The sequence below is a fragment of the Lutra lutra genome, chromosome 2 (assembly GCF_902655055.1).
Source record: "Lutra lutra chromosome 2, mLutLut1.2, whole genome shotgun sequence".
Classification (NCBI taxonomy): Eukaryota; Metazoa; Chordata; class Mammalia; order Carnivora; family Mustelidae; genus Lutra; species Lutra lutra.
Window position 1 is genome coordinate 100,329,237 of NC_062279.1, and position 23,799 is coordinate 100,353,035.

Sequence of the window (23,799 nt, forward strand, 5' to 3'; positions counted from 1 at the left end):
ACACACGGCGCAAGACATGAGGGCCCCTCCCCGCCCGCAGCACCTGGCCTTCTCTGACCAGGGCCAGGAGGTCGCTCTCTCCCGGGACAGACGTGAAACCACGCGGAGCCGGCGGAGGTCTCTGCCACGATCCCTCGCAGCCCCCACGTGCGCGCCTGGCGCCGGGAGGCGGGGGCCGCCGGCGGGGGCGGGGCGAACGCCGCGGGGCGGGGCGCCAGTTGCGCGCGCGGGGCAGGGGCGGGGCGCGCAGCGTGGTCTGGGCCGGCCCGGCGCTCCTCCTGCTTCCGCGCCCAGGCCCCGTGGGCCGAGCTCCTCCTCTGGCTCGGCCTCTGTCCCCTCCTCTGCCCTCTCTCCTCCTCCTCCTCTTCCTCGGTGAGGCGCTCCTCGAGCAGCCAGGCAGCATGGCGGCCGTGGAGACGCGCGTGTGCGAGACGGACGGCTGCAGCAGCGAGGCCAAGCTTCAGTGTCCCACCTGCATCAAGCTGGGCATCCAGGGCTCGTACTTCTGCTCCCAGGTAGACGCCTGCTCCCCCGCGGCGCCGCTGCGGCCGGCGGACTTCCTCCGCTCTCCGTCTGCCCTCGCGGCCGGTCGGGACGCGCTCCACCTCTTCCACCCCCCGGGCGCGCCGGCCGCGCTCTCTCCTCCTCCAGCCACTGTCGCCGCCGCCCCCTCCCGCCTCTGGGGATCTTGGGCCCCTCCGACGCGGGCGCGGTCTTCCAGCGGCCATGTGGGCTGGGGGCGGAAGCGGACTTGTCCCCGGCAGCCCGGCGGTTCTAGGTGAGGGGCGGCTTCCCGCAGCGCATCCTCTGCCCTTGCTGGGACTGTCAGGTGTGCGGGCTACCCGAGACAGGTGGGGACGCCCCGGGGAGGGGGCAGCCTCAGCCGTGCGTATCCCCACAGCCGCAGTTCCCGGCAGCACTCTGGTCGTGGTCGCGGGGCGTCGCGGGGCCGGGTAGTCAGGCACTTTGGTCCCGGCGGGATTGGGGGTCGGAAGAGACCCGTTGGGGTTTTGAGGAGTGGGTTGCCCGGGGTCGCAGAAGAGGAGGAACGCTAGCTCCAGCCCCACCTCTCTCCTTGTGTTTTACTACCGCGCTTTGACACTTCAGCAACTTTGGGCTTGGGGATGGATAGGGGTCTGTAATTCATTCGTTTGCTTTGGCATCCAAAATTATTAATTTAGAAAACCATAAGTTAGCGCTATGAGTCACCGTTCTCATTTACAGAATTTGCCACTGAGTGAAAAAGTCAGTTCCATTAAGGGTTATGCTTTAAGGCATGGTGTATTTTAATAAGTTTTGTGCAGTGGAGCAAACCCAGCACTGAATGGGGTCCTGACTGAAACGTGTGCTAGTGTTTATGTTTACTGAAAAGCACTCGTGTTCCGGTTGCATTTGGACACTCAGAGTATCGTCAGGGCCGCAGTGGTATGGCTCTTAGTTCCAGTCCAGGTATGTTGAAGAGGGAGACGCGTGAAAGTTCATGTATTAAATTAGCAGCGTCCTGTGGGGAGAAGAGCATGAACAAAGAGTGTGAAGGCCTGGTCAGGGCTCTGTCTTTGCCAAGTACTGTGCAATCTTGAACTAGCCAAGTTACCTAACCTTTCTGAGCTGCACTCCTACCACTGTGCAGAGGGGAAGATGATACTCTTACTTACATATTTCTCAAGGTTGTTCTGGAGCTCAAATTATCCAGTGAATGTGAAATGCTGGTAAGACGTGAAGCATTATTTTCTTCTTTTAAAGGCTGTTTGAACACTGCCATATGAAAAATATGAATGATTGGAATGAAAAACAAATAAGAATAGTATGTACAGGTAATATGAATATTTTAAATATAAAGTATGTAAATATAAAGACATGTAAAATACAAGTAAATCCTTCAGGCCACACAACTTGTATATAAGCTATTCTAAGAGATCCTGGCTATGTTGTATAGGTCTTGTTTTTAGATAGGATATGATCCTTGACCTTGTTAGTATCATTTGGAAAAAGTTGCACATGAGAAGTGTTGCTCTTTCTAAAAATAGCATTGGGACTACTCAGCATGCTAAACGTGGTATGAGTCTTTTTGTTTCTTTGAAATAATTTTCAAATTTTAATTTGTTGAAGGCTATGTGGGACCTGGATTTAAAACAAAAAACCCAATAATTTGCTTTTGGAAATTGTGTACCATGAGTGGAATAATGTGGTTTATCTTGAGTTTAAAATTAGGTTGCATTTTGTTTTTTTTTTTTTTTTAAAGATTTTTTATTTATTTATTTGACAGAGAGAGATCACAAGCAGGCAGAGAGGCAGGCAGAGAGAGAGGAGGAAGCAGGCTCTCCGCCGAGCAGAGAGCCCGATGCGGGGCTCGATCCCAGGACCCTGAGATCATGACCTGAGCCGAAGGCAGCGGCTTAATCCGCTGAGCCACCCAGGTGCCCCTAAAATTAGGTTGCATTTTGTAATGCTGAATGAGTTAATACGTACAGACACCTACTTGTTGAGATTTTGACTGAAACCATACTCATCAGGCATAGATGATACTCTCTTAGGCATGGTATTATTCAGTAGAAAGAACATTGTCTCCTTAGGATTTGTGGAAAAATGCCAACATATTCGTGAAAACATGACATAAGGCATCTCCTCGCCACTTCTCTGATCATCTTCAGTGGTCTCTCTTCTGTCTGCCTGCTTCTCTGGTCCCCAGCCTGGCTGTCTGGCCAGCTTATATGGGAACAATCTGAGAACAAAACTATAAGAGGCCATAACTGAGGTAAGCCTTTCCCAGTTACTTACTCACAACACCTTGATTTCCTTTAGGATATTTTATACAATAAGTAGTTACCTCATTTATTTTCTTATTTATCTGTTTTTTAATCACAAGGTGAGGTTTGTGAACAAGCTATCTTGTTTACTGCCCTCTCATTTCTCAATACAATGCTATGCATGCAGTAGGTGGGCATAGAATGTTTGCGTCAATGATAAATGCATCACAAAGCTGAATAAAGAGGCATATGCTACATTTGGATCATGACTCCATCATTTACTAGCTGCATGATTTTGGGCAAATAACTTTACTTCTCTGTTTGATGTTACATCCAGTGGGCCCATGGATAGTACAGGATTTGGGTGTAAATACTAATTGTATGTAAAACACTTCACACATTAGTAAATTTAATCAATGTTAGGTCTTCTTGTTTAAACATTTTTAAAAAACATTTATTTATTAGAGAGATACACACTTGCAGGGGGAGGGGTGTTGGGGGACAGGGAGAGAATCTCAAGCAGACCCCTCCCCCCTCAACTGAGGGGGGGACCCATCGCCCAGCCCAGTCTCAGGACCCTGAAATCATCACCAGAGCCAAAATCAAGAGTTGGATGCCTAACCGACTGAGCCACCCAGGCACCTGTCAATGTTAAGGTCTTTGTAGTATTATGCTGTGTTTTATGCTTAAGGTACAAAATATTTTATCTAAGATTCCTTAATTTACTTTTTTTGAGGTTTTTTTGTTTTTTTTTTGTTTTTTTTTTGTTTTTTTTTTTTTTTTTTTTTTTTGGTAATCTCTGCATCTAATGTGGGGCTCGAACTCAAAACCCTGAGATCAGGAGTCACATGCTTTTCTGACTTAGCCAGCTAGGGGCCCCTAAGATGTTTAATTTTAAGAAAAGTTTTGGCTCTTTATATGAATAAAATCCCTTTTACTTGAAAATTGAGCTTTTCTGATGTTTGATGGCATTTCCTTATAGAAGTGTTCATTCTTATTTAATAGTAGTTTACTAATTTTAATAGTAGTGTAATAGTTTATGCCTAGTTCCTAGGAGTCTGTAAAAATATTTTGAGGGTGGAGGCTGTGCTTTACATATTTTCATTTTCTCTACCTTGTACACTGTAGGCATTCAGGTTTTTTTTTTTCAGGCGTTCAGTTTCTTAACGAAAAGAGGTCGTCATTGGGCCTGACAAGGAAAGCAAAGAGCATTCAAGCCCCTAGTAAATAGCTCAGGGCAGATGCTACCTTGTCTGTAGTTAAAGGATCAGCTGAGGACCTGAGTGATTTGTAACCATTTATAAGATGTAAGAACTTTAAAGAGTATAGTATGAGTGGAAGGAGACTGGGTTTATAGTCTGACCTGGAGTTAAATCTTTACTACCATGTCCTTGGCCAAGTTCTCTCTTAAATTTGTAGTAGAGGGCTAATGGTGTATCCTCTTCATGGAATTGATGGGAAGGTGAATAAGGGAGCATGCAAAATACTTAGCACAGTGTTCAGTGAGTGGTTTTATTATGCATGTAGTTTCATGTCTAATACTATTACACCTAGTTATAAGGAAGGTTTTTTGTTTTGTTTTGTTTTTTAAGACTTTTTAAAATTTATTTGCCAGAGACGGGGAGAGAGCGTGCATGAGAGCGCACAAGCAGAGGGAGCAGCAGGCAGAGTGAGAAGCAGCCTCCCCTCAGAGCAAGGAGCCAGATGTAGGACTCAATTTCAGGACCCTGGAATCGTGATCTTAGCTGAAGGCAGATGCTTAATCAACTGAGCCACCCAGGTGTCCCAATTATAAGGAAGGCTTAAAAATGTTCAAGAAGTATCATTTGTTTATGAAAATTTTATTTTTGTTTTTTTAACTCAAAAACAAATTTTGTTTCTCCATAATAGCTTTTGAAAAATAAAATTTTAAAAGTTGTTATATTAGTAACACCCAAGGAAATCAAACAACTAGAAAAAATGTAATAAAAGCAATGAAAGATCTCTACACTAGAAACATACATATCATTGCTGAGAGAAATTAAAAGCTAGGAATGGAGGTACATATAGGTATACATATAGAGGTATATGCACACACACACATACACACCTATTTTATTTTTTTTTAAAGATTTTTTATTTATTCATTTGACAGAGATCACAAGTAGGCAGAGAGGCAGGCAGAGAGCGAGAGGAGGAAGCAGACTCCCTGCTGAGCAGAGAAGGCAGAGGCTTTAACCCACTGAGCCACCCAGGCACCCATATACACCTGTTTTATTGTGCTTGCTTTATTGGGCTTTACACATACTGTGGTTTTTACAAATTGAAGATTTGTGACAATCGTGTGTCAAGCAAGTCTCTTAGCCCCATTTTCCTTCCTTCCTTCCTTCCTTCCTTTCTTTCTTTCTTTCTTTCCTTCTTTCTTTCTTTTCCATTTTTCTAATTTTCTCTGTCACGTTTTAGTAATTCTCACAGTATTTAGAACTTTTTCATTTTTTCTTAAAGTTTTTAGTTTGAGAATAGTTGACACACAATGTTACATTAGTTTCAGGTGTACAACATAGTGATTCAGTATGTCTCTACCTCAGGCTGTGCTCCACACCACAAGTGTGCTACTGTCTGTCACTATACAACACTATTACAATATCATTGACTATATGTCCTATGCTGTGCCTTTTATTCCTGTGACTTACTTGTTCTGAAACTGGAAGCCTCTATCTCCCACTCCCCTTCACTCATTTTGTCTCTCCCCCCACCTCCCCTACTCCTGCTTCCATCTGTTTATGAACATTTTGAACACATTCTTGGAGTAGATTCTTTCAAAGGAGCAGTAGCAAGGTAAGGTGATTTGGGTCTCCAGGAAGAAAGTGTGTAGCTGGGCATCTTGGGAGTTGGATTTGGAACTGAGGAAGGAATTGCCCTTCCAGCATGTAGCAACTTTGAGATGTCACTGTACCCTCTGAAACTCTTGTCCTTCCATAACAAAGTTCCTTCCTAATAATGCAGCATGTTTCTGGAATTCATCTTCATCACTGATGGAGATATTACCATGTTATACTTTGTATTTATAAGGATTATCTTTAAATTCCTCACATTATCTCATACCATCCCTAGGTACTGCTGTAAGTTAGGTGGTTGGGTACAACTGTCATAGCTTCTTATAAAGATTATTGATCTTACAAAAGACCAGTGTTGGTTTGAGGACATTGTGGTGGTCAGTGGAGATATCCTTTTATTGACATGCTTATATTATAAACAGTTATGCTGGGGTTTTGGCACGAGTTATATTTATATTCCAGTAGAACTTTTAAAAAGCAAGCATCATTTGGTTGGTAGGTAATCAAAAGTTGAAGAAGTCTTTATTTAACTCAGTTTTTGTTTTTTTTTTTTTAAGAGATTGAAGGGCTGGCGGAAGTAGGTGTGATCTTATATTGTTCATACAGTTTGTAGATAGAAGTTTTAGTCATTTTTTGGGGGGTGAATCTTTTTCATACAAAATTTTTATTTTCTTATTTTTGTTTTTTTTTTTAAAGTTTTATTTATTTGTCAGAGAGGGAGAGAGAGGGAGAGAGAGAGGGAGCACAAGCAGGGGAAGTGGCAGGGAGAGGGAGAAGCAGGCTTCTCGCTTAGCAAGGACTCTGGGATCATGACCTGAGCAGAAAGCAGATGCTTAACCGTGCCATCCCGGCATCCCAACATACAAAATTTTTAGTTTGGTGTTAGTAAATTTGGTAGGGGTTGATGTAATAGACACATATGCACATAGCTAAGCACATACTTAGCTCTAGATGTTAGAAGAGAGAAGCAATAGCATGGTAACTCCTGTACTAATAAGGAATTGTCCCTGGTATTGATAGCAAACCCATTTAGTAGATGTCCTGTAGTCAGGCATACTCCATACAGCAACCATTATAAATCTCTGCATAGTAAAGTTTTAATGTAATGGAGTATAAATACAATTATTACTCTTCCTGGTTGATCGTGAACCTCTCCCGATCTCCTGTTTTAACATGAGGCATTTGCTTATTCATGCTTGGGCAGGTAGTACTCCTAGCTCAACAATTATGTGTTTTTATTTCAATTTCTTTGATTGGTATCAGTCTTGTGTCTGACTTTGAATAAAGAGCAATTCAACATACTCTGTAAGCTAGGTCTTTTTTGCTATGTGTTTGGCAGCTGTTGTTGAACCTGGTAGAAGAACCCTGTGATACTTCCCTCAAATTATACATTTCACACAAGTTCTCTTCTTGTAGCACTGTTCACAGTGGCTAAGTCGTGGAAACAACCAGAATGTCCATGGATGGGTGAATGGATAAATAATTTGTGGTATATACACACAGTAGGATACAACATAGCCTTAAAAAGAAGGAAATTCTGCAGTATGCCACATTGTGCACCTAAAATAAACCAGTTACAGAAAGACACTGGATGATTGCACTTACATGAGGTATCTAAAACACTTGAGTTCATGGAATCGAAGAATGTAATGGTGGCTGCCAGGGGCTGGGAGGAGGAAGAAATGGGGAGCACTCATCAGTGGGCTCAGAGTTTGAGTCACACACGATGAATAGGCTCTAGACATCTGTTATTCAGCATTGTACCTACAACAAGGAAAATTATATTGACACTTAAATTTGTTCGAGGGTAGATTTCATGTTAAAGTGTTCTTACATTAAAAAAAAAAAGTTCTGTTTTATTGCAAGGTTCCATAGGGACTTCTTGATGACACTACTGCTGTGCCATGTCTGGTGGAAAGCATTCCTAAAATCCTGTTAGCTGGGGTCTGCTCGTGTGGCATTATTTGGGTCATAGGCTCAGACCTCTAGTGGTTAGGTATAAAAGATAAATGAAATTGTGACTTTCCTTATGGTCATAAAGTAAGAGGAAACAGAGACTTCTCCATATTATGAACCTGTATTTAATGATTCTACCTTGATAAAAGGTCAAAAGGGCAAACTTTGTATCTGATTCTGAAGGCTGCTTTGTCCTTTTTGTCAAGCTGTGAGCTTAAATCATTGAGTAAAATAGGTAACTGTAGGTGCCTTTAGATAGCGCATGGCTTTTGTTTTTTTCCTCAAATGGGGCATGGCTTCTTGGGTTGGGGATTTATTTTATTCCTCATTATTTTCCTAATTGGCACTACTGATAGGTTTGACTATTTGAATACTGATAGCTTTGCATTGTTCACTACTAAATAAATGCAGAGAAATTTAAGTGCAGTTATTATGTGAATAATTTAGTATTGTTTTTGAATTGAGGTTTTATGTACCTTAAAGTCAGTTATTAATTTTTTTTACTCAGTTATTATTAGATTTTGAATAGAATAAAAAACTAATAGTGAATCATTAATAGAATCTAAAACAAAAATGATACAATAAATGCCTATATACTTAGGACCTAACTTCTTAAAAAGAACATTAGTAGTAAAACCAGAAGGCTTCACTGTGTTCCTCACACAAGAGGAACTACTTATCCCGAATTTTGTGTTTATCATTCATTTGCTTTTCCACATGTTTGATTCCTTAGATAATGCATTGTTACTTTCGATGTTTTTGAAACTTTTATAAATGAAATCACTGCTAGTATTGTTATGCAACTTGTTTTTTCTTTAACATGTTTTTGAGATTCATTCACGTGTGTAGCTCTAGTTCATTCATTTTTCATTGCTTTGTGGTATTCCAGTGAATCCATATATCATAGTTCATTCATTTCTTTGTTAATGGAAATTTGGGTTGTTCCAGGTTTTTGTTCTTGTATAGTGCTGCTTTAAATAATCTTTTTTATTTTTTTTTAAAAGATTTTATTTATTTATTTGAGAGAGAGACAGTGAGAGAGAGCATGAAAGGGGAGAAGGTCAGAAGGAGCAGACTCCCTATGGAGCAGGGAGCCCGATGCGGGACTCGATTCCAGGACCCTGGGATCATGACCTGAGCTGAAGGCAGTCGCTTAACCAACTGAGCCACACAGGTGCCCTGCTTTAAATATTCTTAAGCCTAACTCCTGGTGCCTGTGTGCAAGAGTTTCTCCTGGGTATACACCCATCAGAAACATTCTTTAGTAATAGAATATGTATGTGTTCAGCTTTGTTTTGGTGGTGCCAAATTGTTTTCCAGCATGATTATACTTATACTTCTGTCATCAAAAGCTTTATATTGTTCCATATCCTAGCTAAGACTTTAAATTAACAGACATTTTGATTTTTATCAAAGTGGTCTTTTATGTTACTTATGAATAACAACATCTGTTGGGCTATTTATATATTTGTAAACCTGTGAAAATCTAAGTGTCCTTGAGGGACTTAAGGTTACTTGTACAGACAGGAAGTACTTTAAAAAAAGATAAGTGGTTGAATCAGGATGTTGTGCACCTGAAACTAATATTATATGTGAAGTTTTCTTTAAGAAAGAAAATAAATCACGAGGTGGTGCTAAGTGAAAGAGACAAGGAGTTCTTTTTCCCCTTACTTATTTTACAACTTTATTGTTTCCCTAGCTTTTTGTTGTGAAGAATTTGAAACATATAGAAAAGTTTAAAGAAGAATATTAATAACTAATTGCAGTATTCTCATCACCTAAATTAACATTTTGCCCTGTTTGCTTTATTTGTGTCTGCTTGTGTGTGTATTGCATTTGTGTATTTGTTGAAACATTTGAAAGTCACAGACAACATGACACCACACCTGTTAATTATTCAGCGTGCATCTTAATGACAAGGACATTCTTCTTTCTTGTTTACAATGCCATGATTACATTTAAGAAGGTGGACAGGAATTCCCTAACATTATCTAATAGTCAATCCTATTCAGATTTCCCAGTTATCCCCTAGGCATCTTTAATAGTTGTATTTTTTGCTTTTTATTATTTTTTGGAATTAAGATCTTATTGGAGCTCACAAGTAGCATATGCTTGTCATGTCTCTCAGTCTCTTTTAATTTAGAAGAGTCCTCTCATCTTTATTTCATGATGCTGACTTTTTAAAAGAGATTAGTCAGTTGTCTTGTAGCATGTCACATATTCTTGATTATCTCATTATTTCCTCAACATCACATATTCTTGATTAACTCCTTATTTCCTCGTAGTGTCTTTAAGTTGTTCTTTTATCCCTTGTATTTTCCTTCAGCCAAATATTAGGTCCAAAGGCCTAATTAGAATCTGTCGAGATTCACTTGAAAAGACTCCTAGGTGATCCTGCATGCCTTGTATTTTATCACATTAGGAGACACAGAATGCCTGGTTGTTCCACTCCAAAATTTGACATATGGTTAGAGAGGTTGCTGCCAGATCACCACTGTAAACATGTATTTTTCACTTTGCAGTGACCGTGTAATCTGTAGGGTGATACTCTGGCATGATGAGAATATGCTTTTCTTCATGATCTTTCTCCAAATGGTTTTAGTATCCATGATGGTCGTTGGCTGATAATTATTTCAGTAAGGGTTTGCACATAGTGATTCCCCTTCCAACCCCATTCTGTCATTTACTGTCTGATTTTTCCCCCCTCTAAGGAAGTTCTTCCTCATCAACTGGTTAATAAAAACTATGTTCTCCCTAAAAATGGTAAGATTCCTACTTAGAAGACATGTAATGGTAATATATTGGTTACTTCCAGGGATCACAAATGTTTGTTGTAGTTTCCCCATTTTTCAGTATAGGGACCTTTGGATTTTTTCCCCCTTCATTCCCCTGCCCCGAGGGAGAGAAAGAGGCTTGCGAGTGCAGGGGGGAGGGGCAGAGGGAGAGAGAGAGAGAGAGAATCCCAACCAGACTCCATGCTCAGCGGGAAGCTGGAAGTGGGGCTCAATCTCATGACCCTGAGATCACAACCCCAGCCAAAGTCAAGAGTCAGGTACTTAACTGACTGAGCCACCCAGGTGCCCGTGCCTTCATTGAACATTAAAATAAGTTGCAATCCTTATTCTTTTGGATGTTCAGATTGTCTCAGTTTGTCAGTGATAACCACTTTCAGAGTGGTTTCTATATCCTTTTGACCCTCCTGCATTAGTCTCTGATTGCTTCCTGGCCTTCTGGCGCCAGACAAATCAGATTTACCTTGTAATTTCCCTATCCCAGATCTGGAATCAGTCCTATCTCTAAGGAGCTGTTGTTTCTGGTAGGAAAGTCTTTAGAACTCTAGATGTTGGTGCTAAGTATATTTTATGCCCCTGGAGTGCCCTTGCCTGTAGGAGAAGGAGTAGTAACATCTTCAAGGAACTTTGCTGATGGCTCTATGAGAGGCACAAATAAAACCTCTGTAGGGCAGTTTTTTCAAAGCCACATACTAAATTGATGAAAAATGGTATAGGTAAAGACAGGAAGGCCTCCTGAAGGAAATGAGTAAAGAACTGGATTTTGATAAGTTTCAAAAGTAACTAAAAGTGGAAGGGTAAATCAGAAAGTGCTCATTAGAGTGTAGGAGAGGATATTCCAGGGGAAGGATAGCTTATGGAAGTAGAGAAGCCAGCTGAAAAAGTGTGTTGTAGTAAATAGAGTAGCTTTACTGTAGTGGAGGGCCTGAGTCCAGAGATATATAAGTAAATAAAGTCATTGACAGTAGGTATAGAGACCTTGCTGTTACATTAAGTATACTTTTTGAAAATGTCAATATCTCCTTTTGCTTTACATTATAAAAAGCAGTACATAATCTTTTCATAAATTTAATAGAAGTGTATGAAATGAAAAGTCCATCATGAACAGAAAGAATCTAAGAGAATGTTAATAATTTGGTTCATTATCTTTCCAGATTTTTCTGTAGGTATTGCATAGAGGTTAAGAGCATGAATAGTGTCTCAAGAGGGTCAGTATTTAGAACTTGGCTTTGTGGGGTGCTTGGGTGGCCCACTTGGTTAAGCGGCCAACTCTGAATTTTGGCTCAGGTCATGATCCCGGGATCCTGGGATGGAGTCTCACATTGGGCTTTGCGCTCAGTGGGGTGTCTGCTTGAGGATTCTCTCTCTCTCCCTCTTTCGCTGTCCACACCTCCCCTCCACCCCCGGCCCGTGTGCTTGTGCATGTGCACATGCTCCCTGTCTCTCAAATAAATAAATCTTTAGGGGCACCTAGGGGGCTTAGACAGTTAAGTGTTTGCCTTCTGTTCAGGTCATGAGCTGGGGATCCTGGGATTGAGCACCACATTGGGCTCCCTGGAGTCTGCTCCCTTTCCCTCTGCTCTCCCCCACCTCCAATTTGTGCTCGTTCTCTCTCAAATAAATAAAAAACTTAAAAAAAAAAAAAACCTTGCAAACCAAAACAAAAAACGCTGGCTTTGTGTTTTTTGGACATGCTAAGTACTTGTCTATGTCTCAGTTTTCTCATCTGTAAAATGGGATGGTAATAGCATTGACCTCTTATAGTTGTTGTAGGATTAACAGCATTAATACATAGTAACTGCCTAAGTCAGAGTTTGGCATATGGTATGCACTCAAATGTTAGCTGTTTTTATTTTTTCAAAACAAAAATTGGATCATTGCTCTTACATATATCTATTCAGTTTTATAGTTTAACTTTTTAAAAAAGTTAAGCTATAACTTTTTTTTTTTAAGATTTTTTTTTTTTTTTAATTTATTTGACAGACAGATTACAAGTAGGCAGAGAGGCAGGCAGAGAGAGACAGGAGGAGGAGGCAGACTCCTTGCTGAGCAGAGAGCCCGATGCGGGACTCGATCCCAGGACCCTGAGATCATGACCTGAGCTGAAGGCAGAGGCTTTAACCACTGAGCCACCCAGGCGCCCCTATAACTTTTTTATTTTGGTAAAAAATGTGTCTTTTTTATTGTGGTAAAAAAAGACTTTAGGACCTTAACCATTTTTAAGTGTACAGTTTCAGTATTAAGTATATTTACATTGTTGTGGAAGAGATCTCCTGAAATTTTTCATTTTGCACAATTGAAACCCATTAAACAAGAATTCTCTTTTGCTCCCTTCTCCCAGCCTGATAACCACCATTCTACTTTCTGTATCTATGAATTTTTTTTTTAAAGATTTTATTTATTTATTTGACAGAGAGAAAGCACAAGTAGGCAGAGAGGCAGGCAGAGAAAGAGAGGAGGTAGCAGACTCCCTGCTGAGCAGAAAGCCCGATGCGGGGCTCGAACCCAGGACCTGGGATCATGACCCGAGCCGAAGGCAGCGGCTTAACCCACTGAGCCACCCAGGCGCCCCTGTATCTATGAATTTGACTACTTTAGATACCTTATACTAGTGGAATCATATAGTATTTGTCTTTTTGTGACTGGCTTCTTTCCTAAGATTTTATTTATTTATTTGACAGAGAGAGAGAGCGCCCGTGCACGCTCACAAGCAGGGGTGGGGAGTGGAACAGGGAGAAGCAGGCTCCCAGCTGAGCAGAGAGGCCCAACTCTGGCTTGATTCCCAGGACCCAGGAATCATGACCGGAGCTGAAGGCTCAACCGATTAACTGCAAGTACCCCTGCGACTGTCTTGTTTCACTTACCATAATGTCCTCAAGGTTCATCCATGGTGTAGCATGTGACAGGATTTCCTTCCATTTTAAGGCTGCACAGTATTCCATTGTATGCAGGTACCACGTTTTGTTCTTATCAGTTCATCCTTTGATGGGCATTTGCGTTGCTCCCACCTCTTGGCTTTTGTGAACAGTGCTGCTTAGGAACATGGTGCAGTTGTCTCTTTGGCCCTGCTTTCTGTTCTTTTGGCTATATATCCTGAAGATGGATTGCTGGATCATTAATTAGTTCTATTTTAATTTTTTGAGGAACCATCATACTGTTTTCCACAGTATCTACGTTATTCCACTATGGTTTTACACAGTAGTTTATGGTCCCACCAACAGTGCACAAGGGTTCCAGCTTCTCTAGATCCCTGCCAATGCTTGTTTTTAAATTTATTTTTATTTTTTTAATAGCTATCCTTGTGGATATGAGGTGATCTCATACTGGGTTTTGATTTATATTTCTCTGATGACTAGTGATATTTAGTATCTTTCAGATGCTTGTGGCCTTTTTTTTAAAAAAAAAATCATTCTTGGTGAAATGTCTATTGACATTTCTTAATCTGGTTATTTGATTTTTTTCTAGTTGGGTTGTAGGATTCTTTGTATATTCTGGATTTAACCGACTAATACGTTCTGGATATTAACCATAATATTATCAGGTACATGATTTGTAGATCTCTTCTTCCATTCCATAGGTTACCTCTTCACTGTCAGTTGTGTCCTTTGATGAGCGAAAGTCTTAATGTTTGGGGTGCCTGGGGGGTTAAGTGTCTGCCTTTGGCTTATTACGTCATGATCCCAGGGTGTTGGGATCAAGCCCCACATTGGGCTCCCTGCTCAGTGAGGAGTCTGCTTCTCCCTCTCCCTCTGCCCCTTCTCCTGCTCATGCTCTTTCTCTCTCTCATATAAATAAAAATCTTAAGTCTTTTTTTTTTTAAAGATTTTATTTATTTATTTGACAGACGGAGATCACAAGCAGGCAGAGAGGCAGGCAGAGAGAGAGGAGGAAGCAGGCTCCCTGGTGAGCAGAGAGCCCGATGTGGGGCTCAATCCCAGGACCCTGGGATCATGACCTGAGCTGAGGCAGAGGCTTAACCCACTGAGCCACCCAGGTGTCCCCAAAATCTTAAAAGTCTTAATGGTTTGATGTAGTACCACTTTATTTTTGCTTTTGTTACCTGTTCTTTTTAGTGTCAGACCCAAGAAATAATGTCATGAAATTTTCCCCTGTGTCTTATGGTTTTGGGCCTTATATTTAGGTCTTTTAACTCATTTTGAATTTATTTTTGTATATAGTATAAGATAAATGTCTAACTTCAGTCTTTTGCTTTTGGATATCTAGTTTTCCTAACACCATTTATTGAAGGCACTGTCCTTATTGAGTGGTCTTGGCACTCTACTAAGGTCGTTTGACTATGTATATAAGTGTTTATTTCTGGACTTCACTATTCCAGTAGTATGTATATTTATCTTTATGGCAGTACCATACTGTTTTGCTTAGTGTGGCTTTGTAGTATGAGATCAAGTAGTTTGAGATCAGGAAGTCTCAGTCTTCTAAGTGTGTTCATTTTAAAAGTAATTGTTTTGGCTATTTGGGGGCCTTTTAGATTACATGTGGATTTTAGGATGATTTGTTGAATTTCTACAAAATAAGTCTTTGGGATTTTGAGAGCAATTGTGTTGAATCTGTATGTTGCTTTGGGTAGTACTAACATTTTAACAATATTAAGTCTTTCAGTCCATACACATGGCACTGCTTTCCACTTGGAGGTGATTTTAATTTCCTTTGGCAATGTTTTGTAGTTTTGGGGGTATGTTTCTCACCTTCCTCACTTAGAAACATTTGTTTCTAAATGTTCTTTTGATGCTATTATAAATGAAATTGTTTTCTTAGTTTCCTTTTCAGATTGCTCATTGTTAGTGTACAGAAACACAGTTGTTGCATGTTGATTTTGTATCCTTCAGCTTTACTGATTTTGTTTATTCTAATGGTTTTTCACTTTAGAATCTTTAAGACATTTTCTACATATAAGATCATGGCATTTGTGAACTAAGATAATTTTGCTTTTCCTTCCTAGTTGGATGCCTTTTATTATTCTTGCTTAATTGCTCTGGCTAAGAATTCCAATACTATATTGAATAGAAATTGTGAGAGTGGGCATCCTTGTATTGTTCCTGGTCTTAGAGGAAAAGTTTTCACTCTTTCATCATTGAGTGATGTTAGCTTTTCAGCTTTTATTATGTTGAGATAGTTTCTTCTGTTCCTAACAAGTGTTTTAATCTTGAAAGAGTGTAGAGTCTTGTCAGATGTTTCTCCTGCATTAATTGAGATGACTGTGATTTTTGCCCTTCATTCTGTTCACTTAGTGGTGATTTTTAAATGCTGATTAAATTTTTTTGTATGTTGAACTATCCTTGAATTCCAGGAACCCATGTCATCGTGGTGTATAATTTTTTAAATGTGTTGTTGAATGTGGTTTGCTACTATTTTGTTGAGGATTTTGCATCAGCATATATCAGGGATGCTGGTCTGTAGTTTTGTTGTGGTGTCTTTTATCTGTCTTTGGTATCAGGGTAGCACTGGCTTCATAGAATGAATGCACTGGGAATTTACCCTCTTTTTTTTTTTGTGAATTGAGTCCTCTCTTTTTTTCTTAGTTAATTTAGCTAAGGGTTCATCAATTTTGTTGATGTTTAAAAAAAATTAAACTCTTAGTTGGGTTGATTTCCCCTCACTGCTCACCATCGTCCCCCCACTGTCATTGTTTTTCTGTATTATTAATCTCTTGTACTCTTTATCATTTCCTTTCTTCTGCTAGCTTTAGATTTAGTTTATTCTTTTAGTTCCCTGAGGTGTAAAGTTAGTGTTATTAATTTGAGATCTTTTAATTTTTTATTGTTTTTTAATTTATTTAATGTTTTTTAAATATTTTTTATCATTTTTGAAGGGGAGGGGGGCAGAGGGAGAGGGAAAGCGAGAATCTCAAGCAGACTCTGCAGCGAGCACAGAGTCCAATGCAGGGCTCAATCTCCTGACCCTGAGATCATGACCCTAGCTGAAACCAAGAGTCTATAGCTTTAACGACTGAGCCACCCAGATGCCCCCTTTCTTCCTTTTTAATATATGAATTTATAGCTATAAACTTCACTTTAACTGTATCCCATAAGCTTTTTTTAAAAAAGAGTTACCTCTTTCTTTCTTTCTTTCTTTCTTTCCCTTTCTTTCTTAACGTCTTATTTATTTACTTTACTTGACAGAGAGCACAAGCAGGGGGAGCAGCAGGAAGAGGGAGAGGGAGAAGCAGGCTCCCTGTGGAGCAGGGGGCCTAATGTGGGACTTGATCCCAGGACCCTGGGATCATGACCTGAGCTGAAGGCAGACACTCAATTGATTGAGCCACCCAAGCACCCTACTTCTTTATTTTAAAGAGAGAGCACAAGTGGGAAGGGCAGGGGGCGAGAGGAGAGAATCTGAAGCAGACTGAGCTGACCCTGGAGCCCAACATGAGGCTTGATCTCACTATCCTGAGATCATGATCTGAGCTGAATCCAAGAGGTGGTCCAGGTAGAGAAACCAGTAGGAAGCTGTTTTGATAGTTTGTCAAATTAGTAGAGCCTAAAATAGGATGGGAGATGTTGGGATTAACTAGATAAGAAGAATAAAATAGGAAATGACTTGTTCCATCAGTGAAATGAAAACACAAATATCTTACCCCTGTTAATACTTTTTTTGCTGTCCAGTGATTCACAATCCTGGAAATAAGTAAGAATCACCAACATAGGGGCATCTGGGTGGCTCAGTCATTAGGTGTCTGCCTTCTGCTCAGGTCGTGGTCCCGGGGTCCTTGGATCGAGCCCCGCATCGGGCTCCCTGCTCGGCGGGGAGCCTGCTTCTTCCTCTTCCACTTCCCCTGCTTCTGTTTCCTCTTTCACTGTGACCCTCTCTGTCAAATAAATAAATAAAATCTTAAAAAAAAAAAAAAAGAATCACCAACATAACCTGTCCTCAGAGATTCTGATGAAATTTGAGGTAGGAAACAGCATGAATATTTTTAAAGAAAATCTTTACAGATGATTCTAATATATAGGTAGGACTGAGAACCACACTATCTTCTATCAGCTCCTAAACGTGGTAGACCTTTTCCTTGGTGTTAAAGAAAAATACCTTCTCTGGGGGTGAAAACTCAAGGTTTACAGCTAGTTTTAATAGGTAATCATTAGACAGTGCTTTGGTGCTGTTCAGCAGGTAGAGAGTAAAGCAGTGGGACAAAGTGCTCTCATATAAGGACCAAATAAGCACATGTGACCTCTTAGGTTTGGGGGTGGGTTGGGGTGTGGTGTGGGCACTATATGGAGAGGATAGCATTTGAAATAGACCTGAAGGGGTAGATAAAGCTTCTGAGAACTGAGATGTAAAGGGAAGTATCAGCCACAGATAGACCAGGTTGTGGCAAGGAAAAGAAAGTGTGTTTGGGGAACTCTAAGTCTAATTTAGTTGGGTCATTGGTACATTTTGCAGAGATGAGGAGAGAAAGATTGCCCAGTTAAGTGTTCACAAGTCTGAATGGGTAGTCAGTCACTCGTGGTTTCGGGTGGTCCTGGTCTGGTAACGAATGGGAGAAGAAAATTAGTGGGATTGTGGGTTGGGGAAAGAACGCTGTTCAGCCATCAAAAGTCGTTAGGAGATGTAGGGATATTCTTGACACCCTCTGTGATTTTGAAGGCTATGACCAGGTTGTTTCATGGCCTCAGCAAGTAAGAGGAAGTAGGTGTCCTTATATAGGTGAGAGGTATTTTTTATGAATACTTTAGTTCCTTCATTTACTTGAACCCTTGTATATGTTGAAATACAAGTCTTTAGCTACTTAAGCTGTTCCGTGAGATAGCTCCCCTGTTTATTTAATGAGAATAATCCTATTAGTCCTCTTACTAAAAAGTTGGAATTTGATGTAAGTTTTGTGAACCAAATGTAAAGCACTCTGAGGAATGCAGAAACCTAGTTGGATAGCTACTTTTCAATAAATGTGTGAAATTTCAAAATGTTAGTCACTGATGGCTATATTGAAAATACAGTTGGGAGAAAAATTAAGTGGGGGAAGAGTTGATCCCCAGTGCGTTGTAAGCTTCTTTATAATACCAAGTAGTCTGGGGTACATGGGTGTCTTAGTCGGTTAAGCATCTGCCTTTGGCTCGGGTCATGATCTCAGGGTCCTGGGATTGAGCTCAGCATCGGGCTCCCTGCTTAGCGTTGAGTCTGCTTCTCCCTCTCCCTCTGTAACCTCTCACTCTTGTTCCCTCTCAAATGAATAAATAAAATCTAAAAAAAAAAAAAAAAAAAGAATAGCAAGTAGTCTGAAATATGTAAAGTGCATTGTGTTTTTCCAGGGGTATGTTCATAATCTTGTTGAAAGTGTTCTTTGCTAAAGTAGAATCAAGCATGATTATTTTTAAATCTTGATAATTACTACATAGCTTATTACTTCTCAGAATAGGTATGAAAAAATAATTTTCTATGAAAACTTAAGAGGTATTTGAATGTTGGTCTTTATATATTATCTTGGGTTTATTCTGCCCACCCTGAAGTGAGGATGGAGTAGAAGGGTTTTGAAATGTGGTTCCTTAAAAATTTTTTTACTACTTTTAGTTTGTCCGAAGTTTACCTGAGAAGGGAAACAACAGTAGATATCACAATGGAATAGATTAAGTGAATTGTAGAGGTAGTTATTGCTAAAGGGTTTAGAAGTGTCAGTTTCCACTGAGGGACAGATGGTATTTAAAATCAGTTATTATTATATTCTGTACTCTTGAAGAAAGGTGAGGTTTGAATGGAGGATAGGAGGGCATCTGATTATTTAAGCTTAATTGCTTTGAAAGATACCTATAGAGTTGGGCACAAGTGGGAATGGCACTAGCTCCCAGCTCCTGTCTTAGTCAGAGCCACTCTTTTTTCTGTTTTAAATACTGAAGACTGCTCTAGATTTCTTTCTAAAAAGAGTTCCTTGATCAAGAGGGGTAAAAAGAAAAACCTTTGGAACTTAACTCTGAACACTCCAGATGGCAAGTATTTGCAATTGGAAGCAAGAAGTCTTTGTTTATTTAAAATTCAGGAAGATTTGATGACTGGGTTCTGGATGTTGTCCTGTTGTAAATAACATGGCCTTCTGAGTATAATCTTGGAACAGTCAAATAATGATAACTGTGTAGACATACCCCTGTAAGGGGGTAAGTCACTGAATACAACAGGTGTTAGAATGGAAGTAAGATCAATGTGAAAGAAAGGGGCAGTCAGTCTAATTGTTTTAGTTCTTGATGTCAGTCTGTCAGGCCTAGTTCATCAGAGGAGTGATGTCCCCCAGGGAAGAGATTAAAAAAGGGGGGCTGTGTGTTTTGCCCCATGGGATATTCACTCGTGGGGTGGAGAGTAACTTGTTCAGTCACACTATTAGCAGAAAGTATAAATACATTATCCTAATCCTGTATTAATTGGTATAATGTTTTAACTCAGGAAAAGAAAGCAACTAGTCTTTTAGATGGATTCTTCACGGAGCTAGAAAATGGCGTTCAATTTAGTCTGACTGTAGAGTCAATACAGTCTGACTGTAGGAGATGAGCCTTAGTATATATGCACTGTGCATTATAGGGAATATGATTTTGATTCTTGGAAAGATGTGCTTCGAGTCAAATATTCTGTAATCCTTATACCACGTAATTTCTTTCAACATTTTTTTTCCAGTTCTACTGAGAAATAATTGACTTAACTTTGTATAAGTTTAAGGCATATCAAGTTAAATGATTTGATATATGTATATATTGCAACATGATTACCACCGTAAATTTAGTTAATATCCATTACCTCACTAGTTACAAATATTTATTTCCTTACAAATATTACAAATATTAAAAAAGTTCCCTGATGAGAACTTTTGGATTTATGCTCCTAGCAACTTTCAGATACACAATACAGTATCATCATGTTGTACATTACATCCTCAGAACTTACTTATCTTTATTTCAACGTTTTAAACAGATTATTTTGTCATTTAATTCCATATCTCTAAGTAACATGATTATATTGCTATGTCCTGATGATTTGGCTTAGTTTTTTTCTCTAGGTTTCCTGGAGATGCAAGAAGAGTATTTAGTTGTACCCCTTGCCTGCCATATGCTTATTATCTTCTGATTTATAAGTGATTTTGACAACAGTCATGTAGCCTGTTTGCCCCGTAGTAGACGGGTGACCTTGGGCAAGTCCTTTATCATCCGTATGTTTCAGTTTTCTCACCTGTAAATGAGTTTATAAATAATACCTACCTCATAGGGTTGTTAAGAGTTAACATCTGTAAAGTAGTTAGGACAGTGACACATAGTAGGCATTACATGTGTTCCCCATTATTACTATATTGTGATTACTTTTTCTTTCCCATGCAGATCCTTTACTTAGCTCTTTGTGTACTTATTTTTAATTTACCCCAACCCTTTCTTTGGGTTTGTAAATCTCTTTGTAGTATATTTAAACATATTTGGTATTTGTCAGTTTTCATGTTTCTGTAAGAAGTCTCTTTTGGGTCTTCTGATCTTTTCAGCTTGGATTAGTAGGTCTCTATCTCTGTTGTAGAGTTTTTTTGAGGGGAGGAGGTTGGTGGGTATTTATTTCATATCATTCTGGGATTTGCTTTTACTTTCTCTTGTGTAGTATTCCCTGTTTCCTGCATTTTGCTAAAATATTTGCAGGAGATTTCTTGAAAAACAGTATTTTGAGAAAATAGTTTCTTTTCTAAGGTTATAAAACATTTGTTTCTAATTTAAAACCACATCTGGGTGACAATTTTTTAATGCCTCCTTTAGTTAGAAGTAATTTTGATATTACTTTATGGTTACAGAAATCAGTAATGGTGAAAGCTATTGAATAGCAATTTTACATGGAATACCATAGTTTGGACCCAAAATAGTTATTTTCAAATGCAGTAGACTCAGGAATGCTTTTTATATGTTGAACACTCACTTAATAGTAATTGATTGATTTTTGACAACTCTTAATCCTTCTATTTGACCAAAGTTTTATAGTAGAAACAGCCAGGTCTTACAGTTGCAAAACCACAATATGCCAATATAGTTGCTAGTTATAGTATTTCTGGAACTTACAAAACAGGTCTGTATCTTCTTGAAAGGACATTTTCCTGAACTTTTTTTTTTTTTTTTTTAAGATTTTATTTATTTGACAGAGAGAAATCACAAGTAAGCAGAGAGGCAGGCAGAGAGAGAGGAGGAAGCAGGCTCCCCGCTGAGCAGTAAGCCCGATGCGGGGCTTGAACCCAGGACCTGGGATCATGACCTGAGCCGAAGGCAGTGGCTTAACCCACTGAGCCACCCAGGCGCCCCTTTCCTGAGCTTTCTAATGTTACTGTGTTCCTTTGTTTTCCTTGAGTCTAGTAGGTCTTCTAGAGTAAGCAGGCAGTTTTTTCGTTTTTTGTCCTCTTCATTTGAAAATGAAGAAGAAAGCACTTATAGCCTAACAGTAGGGTTTAAGAAACCATATTGTATAACATGCTGGCTGTGTTTGCTCATTTTTATTATTTAGAAGTAGCGTTTTACCAACATGAAGGATTAATAATCTAGTGGAGTGATTTATTAGCATTTAGTAACTTTTCACTGGTACAACTTAGAAGTTCTTGAGTTCATTCTGTTCATGTGAAGTTCTTTCTGGGAGCTGCTGATCCATCAGGATGGTTAACTTCTATTCAGTGTTTGGATGCTGAGTATTTTTCTGTGTGTATGTTTTAATTCCATGAAAATTTCTGAGATATTTTATTACCATATCCTTTGTTGTTATTGTTGTTGTTGTTGTTGTTAAAATAAAGGTAATACGTGTTAGTTGTGGAGAATTTGAAGTGAGGGCTGCCTTCTCCAAGTTTGTCTCATTCCTTTGGAGTAATCACTGTTAATAACAGGTTGCTCTGTATTCCAAGAATTTCTCAAGGTACGTAATCTGTCTCTTAATGAACATCTTTATTCAACAGAATTCAATAAGAAACACTCTGTTTTCCTGTCTGTACTTGATAACATGGGTTACTATAGTTTCTAATAAAGAAATAATTTTGGTAAGAGAATTAGCATACTTATAAGCTCTGTGGATAAAAACATCTAACATTGTAAAATGTTTGTAAAATGGTAATCTGATTCTGCTTGGGACCAGTCTCATATTTTTTCCTTTGATTTTGTCCTTTTGCCAATCCTTAGTATATACTGAGAAATTCTTCATATTCTTCATATTTATATTTTTAAAAATTTTAAGCTAAAATTTTTTATTTAGCCTTTTCTCTGAAATCTGTCCCCGTTTACCTTGATCTCATCTGCTTCTTCCTCTTTCTCCTCTATGCTGCTAGATTGTTTTTGTTTCTCTTCACATTTACTGATTTACTGTACAGAATACAACTCAGGGACAGCCAAATGGAAAATATGCACAGGGCACGGTGTTGCAGTGGGGAGGCAGTGGTGCAGACCGATATCTTACCCCTTTTATCTCCTTTACCAAGCTGTCGCTTCCTCCTTGCCCTGCCCTGTGAGCCCTGTAGCTGTGCAGAGAGTGGACTTTGGAACCAGAAAGTGAGAGATATAAAATGCCTACAACTTTGCAAAACAAATATTACCAAGTTGTATTGCATAGTATAAAAAAGAATAACCCACCATAGCCAACTAGTTTGTTTCAGGGAGGTAGAAATCATGAAATAATAGGAAAAGCTATTAATATAACAATACATTAAGCCATTATATCAAATACAAAATACTTTAGCATCTATAGATGCTAAAGATACATTTGGTGATATTCACCATCAGTCCCTAATTTTAGAGTAGAAATAGGAAAAATTATTTAACATAAGAAAAAGTATAAGATTCCTCCAATTCTGTTCTTCTTTTTCAAAATTGAGCAGTTCTAGTTTGTTTGCCTTTTCATATAAATTTTAGAATCATACTTTCTTATATCTAAAAAAAAAAAATCCCAGTTGAGATTTTTTAAAACTTATAAATGAATTTGGGGAGAATTGACATCTTTCTGATGTTTAGTTTTCCACTCTAGGCACACGAGATGTCTCTGTATTTATTTAGATCTTCTTTGATTTATCATTGTTTCTTAGTTTTTAGCATATAGTTGCTGTACATGTTTTGTTACCTTTATGCTCTTTATTTAATTTGGGGAGGAGTAATTGTAAATGGTATTGCTTTTGTGTCATGTTCCAATTATATATTGCCAGTATATAGAAAAACAGTTGACTTTTGTGTGTTGACCTTGTATTTGTGACTCTGCTAATCTGATATTTTAGTTCTGGGAGTTTTTTATATAGATATTTTTATATAGATACTTATGTATTTTTATATAGATACTTATGTCATCTTTGAATGGGGACAGTTTTCTTTCTTTTCTTTTTCTGTCTCTATGGCTTTTATATTTTTTTTTCTTGCCTTTTTGAATTGCAAGACTTCTAGTGTAATGTTGAATTAGGAATGTTGAGAGTGGACATCCTTGTCTGGTTCCTGATCTTAGGGAGAAAGCGTTTTGTCTTTCACTATTAAATATGGCATCTGGGGGCGCCTGGGTGGCTCAGTGGGT

General features: G+C 39.2%; 1 protein-coding gene across 2 annotated transcripts in view; it reads left to right on the forward strand.

Moving 5' to 3' along the window:
• Positions 1-282: 282 nt before the first annotated feature.
• The window catches only part of METAP1 (methionyl aminopeptidase 1), a 66,776-nt gene continuing 43,259 nt past the window's right edge, over positions 283-23,799 (forward strand). The window contains exon 1 of one of the 2 annotated variants that reach the window (XM_047718042.1): positions 283-515. In XM_047718042.1, the coding sequence (XP_047573998.1) occupies positions 402-515 (114 nt within the window). In that variant the 5' untranslated portion in view covers positions 283-401. The remainder of the gene's footprint in view (positions 516-23,799) is intronic. The other variant, XM_047718041.1, reaches the window with a different exon arrangement.